We start from the raw sequence: 19,141 nt of genomic DNA, 5'->3' as shown, positions 1-19,141 counted from the left end.
TATTGTAGACTCTACTCAAAACATCACATTAAAAGAACAAGGCTTAAGATAGTACTACCTACACCCCCCCTCCCAAAAAAAAAGCCACCAAACTTTGGCATTCCATCAAAGAAGGTGATACAAACTTCAAGGTGGGGGATAGTGAGCAATGTCCATGGACTGTTTCTACAAATGGAACCAGAAAAAAACAAAAAACAAAAACCACAGAATTGTTTTGGTGGCAGAGGATTCCTTGGAATATCAATGGGAACTGCTGAATTCTGGAAAGACCTCTAATTTTTCAATATCATTAAAATTTGCCTGCCCCAAATGTTCAATAGCTGTGAACATTATTGCATGCAAAAAAATGTGAGTTTATATTTTTGAATAGTATTTTATTTTTCCCAACTACATGTAAAAACAGTTAAATTTATATATTTTTCATATGAGTGTCTCCACATGTAATGTGCATGCTTTGATGAGTATTGATAAAGCTTCTTAGCAAATGGTCTCTTAATAGTTAATACATTAAAAAAAAATAAAATTCCAAACCTATAAGTGATTTAATTAATTTGAATTAATGCTGATTTTGGAGTTTGGATAGTGAGGGGGGCGGAAGGTGAAGAGAGAACTCTGGTCTATGTACCCCTACTCAAATCCCACCAGGTTTGGATAATTCCATTTGAATATTTAATTAGTTTGTGATGGACCAAGGAGCTAGGACCATAGCAAAGCAAAGTAGCTTCAGTTTTGATTACTTCCTTCTTGAGGGGACTGGGGGGAGGGGGGAAGAAGAGGGAAGAGAAGTACAGATGTAATTTCTTTTTTTTTTTTTTTTTTTAAACTTCACTGCTCTGAGTCAGAAGCCAGAATGGATGTTCTACTTATAGTCATAGCTGCTGTGCCGCTCATCTTGGGTAAGATCATTCCCTTCTCTAGTTCTCACCAGAATTCTATGTCTAGTAGTTAGGGAACAAGTTGGTAAAGAAGATGAAAAATGAGGTAAAGATAAAGGATGAAGACAGAGGAACAATTCCATTTCTCATCATTAATTAGTGTCCTGGGTCCAGAATCTAGATGGAGGACATCAGAATAGAGAAAATAGGAAATCCAACCTAGATAAGAAAGGCTGAGAAGGGTAGAAATTACAGATTTGGAGAGATTTCAGGGGAAAAAAAGGAAAGAAAAAGAAATCACTATTCTCTGTCTCCAAGGAAGGGCAGAACTAGAAAAGGCAGGGTGAGGTTAGAGTGGGTTAAAGTAACTCCTTTGCTGGAAAGTAAAAGACTCTTGTCTAGGAGGGGTTTGCACTCAAAGAAAAGATTGTCGACCATCAAGCTTAGGAGAATAACTGTCTCCTTCCCTTCCCTTCTTTGTTTCCCAGTCAGCCAGGTGTGTCTCAGTGTTTCCTTTCCTCTTCCAGATTCCTGTGTTAATAGTTTGAGGGTGGAAAGCAAAAGACCTGCATCTACAGACAAAATCACAACAGTCAGAGCTGAAAGGAAATCTTGAAGTTGATCTTATTCATTTTCCTCATTTTATAATTGAGGAAACTGAGTCCCATGAGGTTAAGTGGCTTGTTTAGGTCACACGGATAGTTAGTGACTAAGCCCGACTCTACTAATATCCATTCTGTAAACTTTTCTTGCTTTTCCGTTCTGTGTATGTGCTTTGAACAAACACCAGTTCTAGAAAGGAAATGTGGCAGAATAAATAGAATGCTGGACTTAAGGGTCAGGAAGACTTGGATTTCAATTTTACCTCTAGAATTTACTAGTCCTGCAGCCATGAGAAAATTACTTAATCTTCTGAACCTCAGTTTTCTTAACTATAAAATGGGGATAAAAATGCCTAATACCTATTTCATTCACAGAATGAATATGAGGCACAAATACGAATGTGAATAATATTCTTTACAAATCTTAAAGATATATGTCTATTTTTATATACACATATATATACAATCTCTTATTAGAACTGTTACTTGAGAGTAGTCAGGATTACATGAAAACTTAATTTGGATGGAAGAAGATTTGTGTTGTGGGAGGTTTTTTTTGTTTTTTTTTATCTCACACCTCTCCCAGACCACTTTTTTTTAATCTAGGTTCTTAGCAAATAAGAGAGACTATGTGGAATAAGTATTTTCTGCTTTGAGATGATAACAATAATAATAGTACTTATAAAGTGCTTTAATATTTTCAAAATGCTTTACAAGTGTTATGTCATTTTTATCCTTTAAACAACTTTTGGAGGTGAGGGGCTATTATCCCCACTTCACAGATGAGGAAAATGTGTCAGAGAGAGATTATGAGAATTGTTCAAATTCACACAGTTCATAAGTGTCTGAAGTGAACATTGAACTCAGGCCTTCTTGAATCCAGATCCAGCAATTTACTCAATGCACCATATAGGTGGGAAAGAGAATCACAAGCAACATTTCAGTCCTTACATCTCAAACCCGGGACAGATTGAGCTGTTGATACAGGATATGAAGCTCATGAGGAGGATTCCGAAGAAATCTGCTGGGGGAGAAAGTATCATAATTGTCTTTTGACAAGTTGATCCTTAGGGAAAGCAGCAGAATGGGAACTTCATGGACTGAGTATTATTTCCTGATGACTTCAGATTCTCAGTGGATTGTATATCTCAAAGGATATAACTTGTGACCCCCTCACTTTTGCCCATGTTAGGACAAGAATATGAAGAAGAAGACATATATGAAGAACTATATGAAGAATATCAGGTGGTCTATTATACAGTCACTCCATATTATGGTGAGTAAAATCCTCAAAAAAGAGGAACACGATTTGTGCTAGAGCCTTCAGTACACCAGTCAGGCTCAAGTAGAGTTAAGTAGTAGATACATAAAATCAGTAGTAATCCTATTTCTCTTTCTCTTTGGGGAAAATCAAGACTATTAACCTAACTCACCCACTTCCCATTTTCATTTCCAAACTCTGAAGTAGGATCTAACTTAGTTCAATTGCTTAATAGTCTCCTAAGTCTGTAATGATTATTTTGGAAACTGTATCATCATTCTCCCCTTCTTAAAGATATTTGTAATATCTATTGTACATCTGTGTTCACATACATATGTAGATATGCAATGGCTATATGTATGCACATATGTATCTTTTTCCTTCTTCCAGCTTATAAAAGATAGAAAATTTTTGAGCATTCAAGAATCTGTCAATGAACTATACAATTATACCCCAAGTTGAGGGGGGAGAGGGAAAGTAGTTAGGATTGAGCTTAGGAGAAGCTGGTTAAATGCATTAGAAGTGAATTTTTAAATTAAAATATAGGTGCAATAGTTTTTAGGGGAACATTACTGCCTATCTCTATATGTTTGCTTATTTGGATGCTTTTTAGATTCCTTGTTCATTAGATTGTGAGTTCTTTAAAGTCAGGGACTATTTCACCCTTTCTCTGAATTCCTAGCCCTTAGAGAGTGTTTGCGTCATACTAATCACTAATAAATAATTGACTTTTTTTTTTCTTCCTCAGATGACTTAGGAGTTAACTTTACTCTTGACTATTCCCGCTTTGAGGAAGAGGACAGGATGGTGAGTGACCCCCTGACTTGGAGAAGCTTTATGGAGGGTTTGAGTGGAATGTGGCTTTTAAAAAAAAAACCCACATCAAGTACTTTAGCATCTTACAGACACTGCTTTCCACCTAACCAATAGTTCTTTTCTTTCAAATTTATTGCAAATATTATATAAAGATGAGTGGGATGACTAGTTACTATGTTAAAGTAAAACTAATTGGTAGACTTAAAATGAATCAGAAGAAAGAGAAACTGGGCAGCCGGCCAAAAAGGATTAGGGAATCTATAGGGAATTAGTAAAGAGGATGTGAGAATTCATTTAGTTTGTAAATACTATGAGAAAGGATTAGTCTTTTATTCAGAAGATCTAGGGAACTCAGAGCTGGTGTTAATGGCTGAGGATGAACCATTTTGTATTATATTGAGGGGTTGGGGAAAGAGTGGTTTTGAACCTAAATCTTGGGGGACACTGAAAATAATGTTTGGGGAGGTTGTATGAGTGGGGGGAAGGGATGAGTAGAGGAGTTAACCTTGTCTTCCAATTACACTCATGACAGAACACTGAGAATAAAACTGTAACTGAAGCAGGAGACAGGAAAGTCTTCCAGACAATGAAAGAACTTCCAGAAAATGTCACACAGAAGCCAACAGAAAAAGTGAGTAATAGGGATGCAGAGCTCATCTAAGTATTTACCTCTCCTGGATAGATTATAAACTGTCCAGGCTTGGGGCATGAAGATAGAGGAGAGTTTATGGGCCAATCTTGGACTCCTGGGGGAACCAAGTTCTCTTATCAAATGAGACATTTATAAAGGACTTAGCACTGTGTAGGGCACAAAATAATGTGCTTAAGAAATGCCAGTTCCTTTCTTTTCTCTGGTTGGCAAAGTACTTTAGCACCTTGCAGACACTGCTTTCCACCCAGCTATTAGTTTTTTTCTTTTAAATTTATTGCAAATATTATATAAAGATGAGTGGGATGATTTCCTTCAGTTCCATTTCTTTCTTTTTTTTTCCCCCTGAGGCAATTGGGGTTAAGTGACTTGCCCAGGGTCACACAGCTAGGACGTATCTGAGACTAGATTTGAACTCAGGTCCTCCTCACTTCAGGGCTGGTGCTCTATCCACTGTGCCACTTAGTTGACTTAATTCCATTTCTTTTAAATTAGTATTTAAGAAGTTTCTAATGTGTGCTGTACATTATACTTGGTGTTGGGGGATATAATAAAGTATGCTACACTTTGGATTTTTTTTTTAATATCTTTTTTCCACTTAGAAATTTACAATCTTATTGGAGAGATGAAACATGAAACAACAAAGAATAAGAGAATGCATATAATTAGAGGCCAAATTAACATAATCAAATGTCAAGATGTGTGATACAGACAAATGTCATAGATGGAAGGAGAGAACATAATTGGCTAGAGGTTTTAGTGGAGAGAATAGGATTATAAAAATAGGAAGGATTTTAATAAATGGAAAATAATGAAAAGGATATTCCAAGGGTAAAAATCAGCAAGGATGAGGAAGTAAAAAATGAGTGTGGAATATAAGGAGATCAGGGAGTAGAGAATAAGTATTGGGCATAACATGGGATAGGTAAAATGGAGCTGAATTATTCAAGGTCTTCTCCAACCATTTTTTCTTTATTTCCTTGTAAATTGCCCTTTGGTTCTCTGCACCTTATTTACTTCTTGTTTCCCCCTTTCATCTCCCACAACCCGCACCAAGCTAAAGTTAAGAAAAGATATATATATATATATATATATACACACACACACACATACCCACACTCCCCCCCCCCCCATACACACACATCTTTCCTATTTCTGCTGACTTTATTTAAATTCTGCTCCATAACTTCCCTTGCTATTACTTAACCTCCCCTCACCCAAGGATCCTTCCCTTGTCTTCTTCCCTCACCCTTTGTTTTCCCATCCATACATCTCTCCCTCCTTATTTCTTTATAGATTTTCATGGTATATATGTCATGTTACCTATTAAACCCATTCCCAATGTGAGTAGGTTTTCAGAACTACCAGCCATTCTCCACTCTAATGCCTCTGTGTCTATTCTTCCTCTGCACCTCCTTTATATAACATGATTACTATTTTTACCTTAACTGTGCCAATCTTTCTTTTGAGCTACCCTATTGTTGATTTGAATCTTAAACATATAATATACATTTCCCCAGGGAAAAAAAAAGATATAAGCAATTTGTCCATGTTTAAACAGTTTGTCCATGTTGAGTTCCTTAAAATGATCTTAGATATTGCCTCTTCTGTTTTAAATTTTCTGTTAAGTTCAGAAGATATGCAAGTTCATTGAATGTCCACTATTTCTCATTCAAAATTACAGATAATTTTACTGGGTATGATATTTTTTGGCCGCAGGCCTAGTTCTTTTGATTGTCAGTAGATATGATTCTAGGACCTTGGTCTTTTATTGTGTCTACTGATAAGTCTTGTATAATTCTAATTGTACCTCTAGTGTATTTTGAATGTCCACTATTTCTCATTCAAAATTATAGATAATTTTACTAGATATGATATTTTTTGGCCGCAGGCCTAGTTCTTTTGATTGTCAGTAGATATGATTCTAGGACCTTCGGTCTTTTATGTGTCTACTGATAAGTCTTATATAATTCTAATTGTAGCTCTAGTGTATTTGAATTGTTTTTTCCTTGTTTCTTGCAAAATTTTCTCTTTGATCTGGGGATTTCAAAATTTGGCAATAATATTCCTGTGTGTTTTCCACAAAGGATCTTTTTAAGGTGGTGATCAGTGGATTTTTTTCTATTTCTACTTTCTACTAGTACAAGGTTAAATAATAGTGGTCATAATGGGCATCCTTGTTTCATCCCTGATCTTATTGGGAATGTCCAGCTTCTCTCCATTATAAATAATGCTTGTTGTTGATTTTAAATAGATATGGCTTATTATTTAAAGGAAAGCTCCCCTTATCCCTACACTCTCTAGTGTTTTTAATAGGAATGGGTGCTGTATTTTGTTAAGAGTTTTTTTCTGTATCTATTGAGATTATCATATGATTTCTATGTAGTCAATTATGGTAATAGTTTTCCTGATATTGAGCCAGCCCTGAATTCTAAGTTTAAATCCCACTGGGTCATAATATATTATCCTGCTGGGGAAGCTAGATGATGCAATGGATAGAGCACCAGCCCTGAAGTCAGGAGGACCTGAGTTCAAATGTGACCTCAGACACTTAACATTACCTACTTGTGTGACCCTGGGCAAGTCACTTAACCTCAATTGCCTCAGCAAAAACAAACAAAAAAAATTAGACAAATTGTTTTATATATATATATATCCTGCTGATAAATTGCTATAATTTCTTTGCTAACATTTTATTTTAATTTTTTTGCATCAATATTCATTAGGGCTAAGTCGATAGACATCTTAAATTCAAGATGTTCAAAACTAAATTCATTTCCCCAAAATTGTTCCTTCTTCCAAACTTCTCTATTACTCTCAAGGTACCATTGATACCTCCATACCTAACTGTTACCTGTTACTGTCTTCTCCCCGCTCCCCTCCCCCCCCACCCCCTTGAGTGTGTGTGTTTCTACCCCCCTCTCTCTCTTTCTCTCTCCCCTCCTCTCCCTTTTTCTCTTCCTGTTGCCAAGGCTTGTTGAAGCCTTCCTTGCTTATGTTTCTTTTTCTTCTTCAACACTGTCACCCTGAGGTATAGGCCCTTATCTCCTCATGTCTGGATTGCTGCAATAGCCTGCTGGTTGATCTGCTCACTCTAAATCTCTTCTTCCACTCCAGTCCTTCTTCCACTCAGCTACCAAAGTTATTTTCCTAAAACATGGTCTGACCGTATCACCTCTGTCCTCAATAAACTTCAGTGGTTCCTCATTATCTTTAGGATCAACTATAAAAATCTTCTGTTTAGTGTTCAAAGTTCTTCATAATCTAACTCCTCCTCATACCCCTCCCAGAAAACCAGTCTTCTTCCATTTTTCACCTTACCACATACTTTTCAATACAGTGACACTGGTCTCCTTGCTATTCCTAAAACAAGTAACTCAATCTCTGGATTCCATATCTTTTCACTGACTGTCCTCCATGCATGGAATGAGCTTCCTCCTTGTCTCTGCAAGAGACTTTATGTTTTTCAAGTTGCAGCTAAAATTATATCTTTTATAGGCAGCTTTTCCCAATCTCTCTTAATCTAATATCTTCCCTCTGGTCATTATTTCCTGTTTATCCAGTGTATAACTTATTTTTATGTAGTTATTTGCATGTTGCTTCCCTATCAGATTGTGGGGTTCGCAAGGGCAGGACATTCTTGCCTTTCTTTGTGTGCTGTGTGCTTAGCAAGTACCTTAAACATAGTAGATGCTCAAGAAATGTTTATTGACTGACTGAATTGATAACATCTGAATTAAAGTGGTAGCAATGGAAATGGAGAATGAATAAATTTAAAGGAGGGTTCAAAGGAGAACATGACAGGACTTGGAGATCTATCTTATATAGGTATGGAATGAGGTAGGGGGATAATTGAAGATAACTTGTACATGACCTGGGATTAATAGGAAAATCACCAAAATTGGTGATGACAATTTTGAATAAAAAAATTGGGGTGTATTAGAGGGGCAGGAGAGTGAATTTAGAAAGGGACATACATAATGAGTTTGACTTTGGACAAGGTGAATAGACATTGATGACAAGACAATATTTAAGTGGAAATATCCTAAAAACAATGGGAACAAAAGTCATAGTACAGGTATAGATCTGGAAGTCATAGGGTGTCTTTAGGGAAGACTGGTACTTTGGGTGAGGGCTGCTGGACTCTTTACAGGGCCGTTTTCCACCTTTGGTGTCCATCTGATCCATCTAACCCTCCTCTGTGGCTCCAAGAAGCTATAGCATGCATAGTGGCCACACCCTGATAAACCGTTTGGCAAACCAGCAAAACTCTGAACCCTCCCAAGATATCTTGGGGTTTACTGGCTAGATTTCTTTCTTAAGTACATGCCTTAAACCAAACTCAATCTGTTTCTCATTGGTCACCAAAAGGTCCTCTGCCAAGCCCCATTTGATCATTGTTTGGGTCCTAATGGACTCAGATTGAATGTAAACAGCAGTTATTTCTGCTTTGGCCAGAAACCCTGAGGGTCTTCCCCTCCAAGATAATTTATTTATTTAGATTTTCTTTCTTTCTTTTTTTTTTTTTTTTTTGGACTAGTTGAAAGAGGAGGTTCGTTGTTTCAGTTGCTACCTATCTTTAATCACTGAATGGGCATTGCCTCTGTCAAACTGAGATCTTTGTAAGATCTTAGCTGAAAAGATCAAGGGCATCCAGGGCCATCTTAATCTTCCTGATCTATATCTAGCTACTGGACCCAGAGGGCTGGAAGGGAAAGTGAGGCAGGTGACCTTGCACAGTCCTCCCTCACTTCAATGCTTGTCATGGCATCTCCTTCCTGATGCCAGGGAACTCTTTGAGAAGGAAGGACAAACAACAAACCAGGCTGAGGGTAACCAAGGGGTCTCAAACCCTATGGTGAGCTAGGAGAGTTTGTACGCCAAGCATGTAAAGACTTCCCCTGGTAGAATGGGCAGATAAGAACGATTTGTTCCAAAGGCCATTAAGGCATGTGAAGCAGATGCTGTGGAGAACTTAGAGCTTGGTTAGACATTAAAAATATCAGGGTCTCCACTGCCTTTCGAGTCATTACCAGTCTTCTTTCGAGTCATTACCAGTCTTCTTGGTTCTATCCTGCCATTGGATAGTGGGGCTCTGAGGAAAGATTGAGACTGACAACTTTGTGCAGCTCTGCTTCATTAAATCCAATTTAGCTGAGTCAGAATATATAAGCATGAGGTGATAGTTAAAGGCATAAAATGAGCTTGCCAATAATAATAGCTTATATTTATATAATGTTTCACATATATTATGTAATTTGGACTTTACTACAACCTTATAAGATAAGTGGTATGATGGTTATTATTTCTATTTTGTGGATAAAGAAACATCTTTTAGAAAGGTTTTAAGAGACCATATAAAGATTAAGCAGTGGAGTCAGGTGTTAAATTCAGATCTTCTGTGTCCCAGGCCAGTACTCTGACCACTACACCAAAGGAGACACTATATATGAAGAACTGGGGCCAAGAAGGAAAAGAAGATGGCCTCAGAGACAGAGAAGGATCTACCAAAGAGGTAGGAGAACTAAGATAATGATGTATCTCAGAGGAAAAGGGAAGGAAGAATTTAAAACAGAGATATTCAGTGACTTCAGATGCTACAGACAGATTAAGAACGGAGAAAAAGCGATTAGATTTGATTAGAAGGAAGTCATTGGTAATTGGAAATAGTGGTTTCAGTAGTACAGTGATGGTGGAAGTCAGATTGTGGGCCACAGAGGAAGAAGTGGGTCACGGAGTATATACATAAACTGCTCTTTGAGAAATATAGTGGTAAAAAAAAAAAAAGAGAGAAGGAACAATGTCTGGAAGAAATGACAGACTCCAGCAAGAAGGAATCTATGTATTTGAAAATTGAAAGGAAGGAATTAGAGAAAGAAGGGAGTTTCTGAGGAAATGAGGAGGATGCTAACGCCTATTATTCAGAGGCAATAAGTGATACATTTTCCTCTGTACCCAGAAGAAAGGAGAGGATGAGTATAGAGGTGAGGTTCTCAGGGGGTAGTGGGCCTCCTAGCCCATATTTCTGTCAGTAACCAGGTAGAGTATGGAGGGATTATGTGTGTGTGTGTGTATTTTAGGAGTCTTCAGCTAAGGATGTTGCTGGGCCCATTCTGCAGCATCACTTCCCACTCCTCCTTCTGCCCTGGGTTCTGCCAATTTGGATGTTGCTACTTTAGAAGGTGAGAGATCAAGATAATTATTCTCAACAAAATAAAACAGGGAAGGTTAAACTAGCTCCTCTTCTATTCTCAACATAACATATCTAGGAAGGGGATGGGAGTGAATTTTGGGGACTGGAGGCTTGGGAGAGGAAGGGTGAATGGGAGAAGTGGGCTAATAACAGGAGATAACATGTTTAGATAACAGGAAAAGATTGTTCCAAGGAGATAATGGGATAATCCTGGAAGAATGTCATGAAATGAAACTTAAAATGTGGCTCAGATTGACTTTGGGACATCCTGGTCCCCATACAGAAAATTGGATAATATAAGCTTTTGAGTACTCTTTGCCAGTTTGGAGAGTTAGAACCAATTTCCAGCTGGTCCTGGCACAGACATGGCAGATATAAATAAGTAATGGGTGAGGTTTCTACTGAGTTGGAGAGTTAAAGGGCAAAGTTCAGCAACAAAAGAGATTCCCTATTGGTTAAAATAGGGTTGAGGGAATTAAAAAATGAAAGGGGAGTGAAAACATATTACAGAAGAGGAAATTGCAGCTAATGAGTTAAAGGTGAAATTCTGTGAGAAGTTAATCTGAAGAAAGGTATTCCTAGTAAGAAGGAAGTCATGGAAATGAGAGTTAAAGAAGACAAGACATCTTCTCTGTGAACTTCCTCTTAGAGGATAAATTCTATGGAGGATGAAGAAAAGGAAAATAACATGTCAGATGTATATTCTGGAGTGGGGAAAAGGGTGCCTGGGCCTTTAATCCTGTTCCAAGGATCAGGGTTCAGATTTCCCCCATGATCATTACCTGTGTAATATCCCAGCAAACTGCTTAAAACTCTCTAGGCCTAAGTTTTTCCACCTGCAAAATGAGACCAAATGAATTCTAAGAACTTCCAACTTTAGATTTTTTCCCTTCTTTTCTTTCCAGGAGAGAGAAGACTGCTATGACTTCTTTAAAAGGGGAACCTGGGATAGGGATGCAGAAACTGGAACAGGATATAAAGAATAACTGAACCACAAACATCATCTGATTGTCCTTCCACTTGGGATAGCAGCATATTGCTTCTTGGGCCATTGGGGTGGGTATTGGGAAGGGCAGGGAGGTGAGCTGTGATTTTCTGTATTCACTTTGGAAGGGAAAACAATTTTCTGTCTGTTACAATCTCTATATTGTCTCCTATTTTGAAGTTTGTATATACAGTATCTTAATTAGAGCAGGCTATTACAGCTTTGTTGTAGGCACTAAAATTTAGAGAGCATTTTTAACGCAGCGGTTTAGAAATAACTGTTTAGCAGCTATTTAGCAAAGATTATTGAACTTCCTCCCCATCAGTAGCACCAAGATGAGCTCTCCGCAGCCCAGTCCGTATGCTACTCACTATTCTCAAATGAATTGAAGACACATTTCTTTAACTTGCTTAGCTGCAAAATAATTTCTTACAACTCTGGATATAAGGCCTAACTTTCACCTTTGCTTCCAATTTGGTGCTATTGTTGTAGAGAAGTGGAGTATATGTCAAAGGAACAAAAGACCTTGCCCCGCGCTCCTGGCCTTGTAGAATTTTCTTTTTTACCCCTCATTATGGATGCTAAGGGAACTGTGCTTCCCCCTTGTGGCAGCTTCAGGAACCGTCACCCCACGCTTGACTTTTCCAACTCTGACCCCACCCCCAAGGTTCAGAGAATTTGAGCCGAAAGTGCAGCTTCTTCGTTTTACCGATGAACAACTGAGGCAAGAGAAATTAAATGTGACATGCCTAGGATCGCACAAATAGTGGGTGTCAGCGGCAGCCTATGAACCCCACTTTTCCTGCCTGCAAGTACACAGCTCCAAGCACTATTGCCCAAGAACGGGGAGATGCTGTTAGAATCCTCTCAACTTCTCTGCTGCGTGTAGCTCATGTTCAGACGGGTCAGCCCGCTCAAACAGCCTCTCCGAACCCACCTTCCAAAAGTCAGGCTCATCCCCGGGACCCAAAGGGAGAAAAGGATGACCACTGCCCCTCTCCCCCCTCCCCCACCAGGGAAAAGCTCCCAGACTTGGAGGGAGCAGGGGGAAAGGATCTAGTCCGGCTCCGGGCGGAGAAAAACAAGGAGCGTGAGGTCTCCTGGAGCTCGGACAAGGGGTCCGAGGTGGGGCACGCAAGGCACCAGTGTATGTAACGTGTGCTCTCTCGGGTTATGTAAGAAAAGTACTAACTGCCTCTCCGGGGCCTGCAAGAGAACGCCGTGTTCCCGTCGCTAGTCCCCGCCCTGCTCTGCCCGCGGAGTACCGAGACACCCAGCTTGGCGGGAGGGGCGGGCGGGTTAAGGAGATGAGGGGAGTCACGAGTCCCAAGCCTGAGACTATGACTGTACGCCCAGACACACCGTGTCCCATAGTCGGCCGGTCCCACACGTTGCAAACCCCGGGCTGTCTCCTCTCCACGTGCAATTCCAACAAGCACACTGCTGGGGGCGGGGGGTGGGGGGAAGAACAATTCCGGGGGCGGAGCCTGGAACTCCAGAGCCGCACCTCGGCTCGGGAATCCCCCTCCCTCGCCCACCACTTTGGCACTCCAGACGGCCCTCCTTCCGCCCCCAGCCGTGTGCGTGCGTTTTCTTTGCAGGATTCGCACACTTAAGACTCTCGGGCCTCAGCCCTTCACCTCTTCGCCTAGATCTAGCCAGTCCGACTCCTCCTTGCCCTCCTTTTCGGTCTTTCCTTCTTCCCCCTCCCCTTTCGGCCACCGGGTGCTCTTTCTAAGCCGCATGTAGGGGCGGAGCACGGTATTAGTCTCTCCGGGCCAATTGGCGCTGGGCCGTCCCTTCATTGGCCGAGCCCCTGTGTACTTGGCCAATGAACAGGGAGTGTCGTCATGGGCCGGTGAACAAAGGTCACATGTTCCCGGCTCTCTAGCCAATAGGAGGATAGCAATCGGGTGCGCAGGGGAAGGCACGTGCAGAGCTGCACGTGTCGGGATGGGGGTAGGGGCGGGACCTGGCTAAGGAGAGACGGAGGAGGGAAGAGTAGACCAGGTTCGCTAGTGAGAGTCGCGGATCGAACAGGAAGGTTGGTGAGTACCTCGGGAGCCCTAGAACTAGCCGCTTTGGGGTGGTTGGGAGAGAATTGGTCTTGAGAAAGGAAGGAATCAAATAATGACTCTGGGTTGGGGATGCGTTATAAAGCTGGGACAGACTGGAAGAGGTCAGTGATAGGGATTCCGATTTTGGAGATTTCCGGGGGGCGCGGGCTCTCCTCGCCCCATCCTTGTGCTTTGGAGGGGCTTCCGGAGATGTGAGTGGACATACGTCTCCCGATCACGGCTGCTTTTACAGCCCTGCACCTGCCCCCCACCCAGAGAGACTGGCACAAGCTTGACCAAGAGTTAAAGAAGAATAAGGGTGACAGTCTTAGTAGACGTGGGACGGCCGCTAGTAGGAGGACACTGTGGTGGTGGATCTAACCAACATTTTCCTTTCGACTTAAGGAAAAGAGTATAGAGAAACCTCCATCATTCTGGAGGCGGCTTCTCCGGGGGAGCTTTTGAGTCATTCCCACCAGCATAGATGACAGGGTGACTTCTGTTGCCTCCACGATAATTTTTAGTTTGCTTTTTTGGGGGGAGGGAAGTGTGTCCTAATTCCATTTCTTCCGCCCTGTATCCACTCCATCGATTCCCCAAATCTGAGACTCAAACTCTTTGTTTTGTTCTTCAATTGCAGACCTACTACAGCATCTGCCCTTAATGTCCATCCCCAGCTTTTCTGGAAACATGGAGTCTCCATCTAGTATTTCCCTCTACTCCTCTTCCTCCCTCTCTTCTTCCTCTTCCCCCTCCGGGGTGGAGAGTGCCCCCAGTGACTCTGGCTTTCCCTCAGATAGTGAGGGAGACTACAAAGGGGCTCATGGGCCCAGGTTGGAGGCTGGTTGGCAGAGGGGGAATCAGTGGCTGAGCCCTCTTCGACGTTGCCGACGCCCCCTGAAGTCCAGCGGTCGCCAGGCTGCATCTTGCCTAGAAAGACCTGGCTTGGCTTCTCCCAAGGCTGGTTCCGGAATGAAAAGATCAAGAGACAGTGAGGAGGAAACCTGTCTGAACGTCCAAAATCCTCTTACAGAAGGAGATCGGCTCTTTGCTCAGAAGGTAAAAAAAAAAAAAAAAAAAAAAAAAAAAAAAAAAAGGAAGGGGGAGGGGGAAGATGAGCCCTGTTATTTTGTATGTTTTCCAAATTGGTTTAGGACTCTGGATTGTTACTGACCCACTTAGGTCAGAGCCCCTGGATGTGAAAGAAATTGTATTGCTAGAATACCTTTGGATCTGCTTACCTCTGAATCTTTTTGTCTTTAGTGTAAAGAGCTCCAAGGATTCATTCGCCCCCTCACAGACCTGTTGAATGGGCTGAAGATGGGCCGCTATGAGAGAGGTGATTATCTACCTTTGTCCATCTGTTCTGTGTTACTCATTCAAGCTGTGTCCATATCATTGCCAGAGTGGAGTTAGGCTGGTGTGGCTTCTTCCTTTTTGTCTCTGAAATAGTTACAATAGCTGAAAGTAATCCTACTCTGTCCTATCCTTAAGTACTATAGCTTCTTCACCAGGAGGCTTGTTATGGAATAGATGTGTACCTCCCCTTCCCTGCCCCCCCCTTTTGTCCTTCCTTTTTTTCTCCCAACAAGCTAAAATTTTGCTTCTTTCCTCTCTTCTCAAACCTGAAATCTTTTAATCCTTGGCATCTCCTTCCCTTTCATTTACATTTAGGATTAAGCAGTTTTCAACAGAGTGTAGCAATGGACAGGATTCAGCGAATTGTAGGTGTCCTACAGAAGCCTGAGATGGGGTAAGTTGCCCTGCTTTTTCTTTTCTCTGACCCAAATTAAAATGTGATATCTCCCTTATCTTGGTTCTTATTCCTTCTGCTTCTGAAATCTCTTAACTATTTTCTTTGAATTTTTTTTTTCTTTTTGCCTTTGCAGTGAGCGTTATCTAGGGACCTTGCTACAAGTAGAGGGTATGTTGAAGACCTGGTTCCCTCACGTAACTTCCCAGAAGTCACCCCCAGAGGATAGGAAGCACAAACTTCTTTCTAAGGTGAGAACTTAAACATTATTGGATAGGGTGGGAGGACTGTATGTAGAGTGGGATCCTGTCTTCCTTTTTATTCTTGAATCCTTCCTTTTTGATATGAGCATCTTCAGGAAAAAAGGTAGGCTTCTTTATGTCACTGCCCCTATTTTATACATTGGTTTATTTTCATTTTTGGGAAGTTTTTTGGCATAAATCTTTTCCTTCTAACTATGGGCAAAAACATAAGATATCCTTTTTTCTTCCAATCTGATTTTACTTTAGAACAGACTAAGGTTTTTTTTTTTTTTTTTAAATCAAAAATCAGTGGATTTGCCACATAATTCCTTTAAGTTGTACAACTCCATAGCATATTTAAGAATAAGACTTAGATTGCAAAAATCTCACTAGCACACTGTGTGATCTTGGCCAAGTCACTTGAACTTCTTTGAGTCTCATCTTTCTCAGCTGTGAAATGAGAGGCTTGGACAAAGTGACCTCTGAAATTCTTTCCCTATCTAAATCTCTGCTCCTATAGCTTCTCAAAACTCTCATCCATGTAAGAGGTACTTTTTATGTACACCAAGAACTGGAAAAGTAATTGTAGGATGCAGAGCAAAAGATTGCAATTGGAGGGGAGTCGGGATAACTGTGTTGCCCTCGAGAGGACTGGGATTCTGACTTTAGGTCTTCCTGGTGCTTCTTTCCATCTCCAGAGAAAAAGCAGCTCTTTATGGCTTAGTCATTCACTATTTTCTCCTCCATCCTTCTGATTCCCAGCGTTTGGCCAGCAGCCAGACCCATCCAACTGGTCCCTCAGCTGATCTCCCCAGAAGGGAGATAAACCAGATTCAGCCAAGACATCTGGATCAAGGAAAAGAAAAGTTGCATTCTCAAGAACAAGAGTCGGCCCAACTCCTCCCAGAATGGCCAGCCATGAACTTGACCTGGATCCACACATCTCCCATCTGCAACCCACCTCTCAGTTCTCTTGGCTCAGCTGCCTTCAGCCATGGCCTTTTGGGTCCCGGCACCAGCTTTGGGGTTATTCTCTTTCTTCAGCCTGGAACACAATCTTTAGCATATTCAGCACCCACCACTCCTGTTCCTGCTACTACAGTGTCTCCTGTTGTCTGTGAGGGCCCTAAGGACCTCCCTGAAGAAGGGCCTCGTTGCTACAGTTTGCCAGCTTCTCTAGCATCCACTTCACTGACCTCAGAATGGAGCCCTACTCTGTCCCCACCCTGTTTACCTATGGTGGCCAAAGAGGTGATAACTAGAATGGATGAGAAACAGGCCTTTAATTTCTGTTGATGTCCTGTTTTCCCCATCCCAACTATAGGACTATCCTCTCTGCCCTGGTTTCTATTTTATGTGTGTTTTTTTAATTTTATTTTTTGAAGTGTGTATATTTGTGCTGAGGGGATAGAAACCCTCTCTGATTAAAGTAATTTTACACCTGAATTATTTGTTGATTTGAGGAGGCAGGACATCTTCATACCATTCTTTGCTATCCTGTGCAAAGGGTTCCTTACTGCATAAACACACACACACACACACACACACACACACACACACACATCATTTCTACTTCCAACCAACCTTTTATTTTTAACTGGAAAGTAGAAGCAGAAGTTGTTTAAGATGCGGCGCTTCTCCCTGTATTATCACTCCCTTCAGAAGCATCTTCTTGGGAACTCAGTTCAATTGTATGTTTTTCCAGGACTACTATCTTCATTTTTGTTATTTCTCTGACCCAGATCAACAGCAGCTCCTGCTACTGTGAACTGGCCATTTGCAGCAGGATGTTGATGCTTTGGGGTATGTGTGTGTCGGGGATGTGAGTCTCATGAAATTTCTGCCAAGGTAAGGATATAAGAGCTTAGAATATCCTCAGTTGGCTGCCAGTTCCTAAAGAAGGAAGAACTATTTTGAATTGTCAGGGTTGGGGTTCCCTCAGGCATGAGCTTTAACTACTAGATGTGGGAAGAAGCAAAGACTCCCTAGTTTGTTTGGTCGTGTCCTACTCTGTGATCCTGTGAACCCTAGCACAGTAGTGCTATCATGAGATTTTCTTGGCAGAGATACTAGAGTGGTTTGTCATTCTCCTCTCCAGTGGATTAAGGCAAAAAGAAGTTAAGTGACTCAGCTAGAGAATGTCTAGGACCCCATTTAACTCAGGTTTTCCAGACTCCAAACCTAATATTCTATCCACTGAGCTACCTGGCTGTGCTTCCCTTCAACTTAAGAAGCAGAAGTGTAGTTATGAGCAATTCTACATCTACTTTTCTCATCCCGAGTTTTTTTTGTATCAGGTTGGGTCTTCTGTTGAATGCTGTCCAATGTGAATATTCTCACTGCAATAAGGCACAAATCCTTCACTTTTCCCTTCTTTTTTTGTCTATCCCCTTTGTTATAGATAGATGACTTTGATAATTACTTGATTAAAATTCAAGGATAAAATAAGTGTGCCTCATCCTCTCTCAGAATGGTAGCTTTTTTTTTCACATCTCCTCTGTCTTAGGATATGTTGGTCCAGTCTGTTAGTTCCTCAGCTACTTTCCTGGATTTTCAGTTTTTCTTTCATTTTAGCTCCTCCCTGAGTAAAGAGGCCTCCAGTATTACCTTTCTTGGAAGGCAGAATCCTACTCTTCGCTGTCTCTTCACTCTTTCCAGTCTTGATTTGGAAAGGACCTCAGAAGTCCTTTGATCCTAGTCCTAGTTCAATAACTTTTTTAAAAATATTTTTTTCTTTATCTCTACTATTCTATCTCTATTGACTATTCTTTTTAATTTGATTTTTTGAGCACTTATCTTCTTGGCATCTATAAAGTGGTGATAGTTTGATTCTTCTCAGCTCTCTGATAGATCATGTGTTTTGTTTATGATTCTACTCTTCTCCCAAAAGTGGGGACATTCCAAGGCTACCTCAGATATTCACTTTTATATTTTCAACTCTCACCTCTCCACTCAGATGAATCTCAGATCTTTATCTGACCTTTTTTCTAAATGCTGGTCCCACATGTTTGACTGCTGAATATCTCTTGGACATTTTCTCTTCCTCCTGAAACTCAAAGCACAAGATTTTAGAACTGGAAGCAACCCTTAAGTTCATCTAATTCAATACTGGCATTTTATAGATGAAGGAATAAAAGGCCAAAAAAATGGTTTGTCCAGGTCACATGATGAAATTTGGAAACCTAACCTGAATTGACTTCCAGTCCAGCTTATACTCCTATACTGTTCATAGCTCTCACATAGCATTTGGTACATGCTACCTTTCATAGCTTTTTTTTAATTAAAAGACTTGCCTGGACAATGTCTGTCATATCTTTATATCTTTAGTAGCTAGCAAAATACCTTACAGAGTACATGTACAACAAATGTTCATTATATGATGCCCTGGCCTGAAAAGTTGATTGGGATCTCTCTGTTTGAGGCTTGAATCTTTGCAGATTCAGAATTTGTGATATGTCTTATGGTTAGTATTTTCCTCTGTATACTCATTTTTCTAGGTAGAGTTCCCTTAATTGTGACTTTGCTCCAGGCTCTGGTAACTTCTGGAATTTGTAGGGTTTTCTTTGGTTCGGACCTGTGTTAGGTGGGCTTAAGGGTGCTGTGTTCCTGGCTGTCCTGCTGCACAGGTCTGGAGTGGTCTGATCTCTACAGACTTCTGTAAAGAGGATGGTGGGGGGTCTCTTAAGTAACACAATTGCAGGCTAGGAA

The 19,141-nt window shown here is 40.9% G+C and overlaps 2 protein-coding genes across 4 annotated transcripts; both read left to right on the top strand.

Annotated features, from left to right (window-relative positions):
* Nucleotides 1-798: 798 nt before the first annotated feature.
* On the top strand, nucleotides 799-11,541 carry C4H1orf54 (chromosome 4 C1orf54 homolog). Its single transcript, XM_051992764.1, has 7 exons — nucleotides 799-896; nucleotides 2,670-2,753; nucleotides 3,487-3,545; nucleotides 4,087-4,185; nucleotides 9,614-9,718; nucleotides 10,284-10,385; nucleotides 11,302-11,541. Exons 1-6 carry the CDS (start codon nucleotides 851-853, stop codon nucleotides 10,380-10,382), a joined length of 492 nt encoding a protein of 163 aa, XP_051848724.1. The 5' UTR covers nucleotides 799-850; the 3' UTR covers nucleotides 10,383-10,385; nucleotides 11,302-11,541.
* A 1,788-nt stretch (nucleotides 11,542-13,329) lies between these two features.
* CIART (circadian associated repressor of transcription) lies at nucleotides 13,330-16,879 on the top strand. 3 transcript variants are annotated; one of them, XM_051992761.1, is made up of 6 exons: nucleotides 13,330-13,429; nucleotides 14,079-14,497; nucleotides 14,702-14,777; nucleotides 15,113-15,191; nucleotides 15,328-15,442; nucleotides 16,196-16,879. In XM_051992761.1, exons 2-6 carry the CDS (start codon nucleotides 14,102-14,104, stop codon nucleotides 16,727-16,729), a joined length of 1,200 nt encoding a protein of 399 aa, XP_051848721.1. In that variant the 5' UTR covers nucleotides 13,330-13,429; nucleotides 14,079-14,101; the 3' UTR covers nucleotides 16,730-16,879. The 3 variants fall into 3 exon arrangements, with proteins under 3 accessions (XP_051848721.1, XP_051848723.1, XP_051848722.1); XM_051992763.1 differs by having other exon boundaries at nucleotides 13,338-13,425; XM_051992762.1 differs by lacking the exon at nucleotides 13,330-13,429 and having other exon boundaries at nucleotides 13,470-14,497.
* The last annotated feature ends 2,262 nt before the right edge of the window (nucleotides 16,880-19,141 follow it).

The sequence above is a fragment of the Antechinus flavipes genome, chromosome 4, assembly GCF_016432865.1.
Source record: "Antechinus flavipes isolate AdamAnt ecotype Samford, QLD, Australia chromosome 4, AdamAnt_v2, whole genome shotgun sequence".
Taxonomy (NCBI): Eukaryota; Metazoa; Chordata; class Mammalia; order Dasyuromorphia; family Dasyuridae; genus Antechinus; species Antechinus flavipes.
The sequence above is the reverse complement of the archived record's forward strand: the minus strand, read 5'-3'. Positions and strand labels throughout refer to the sequence as shown.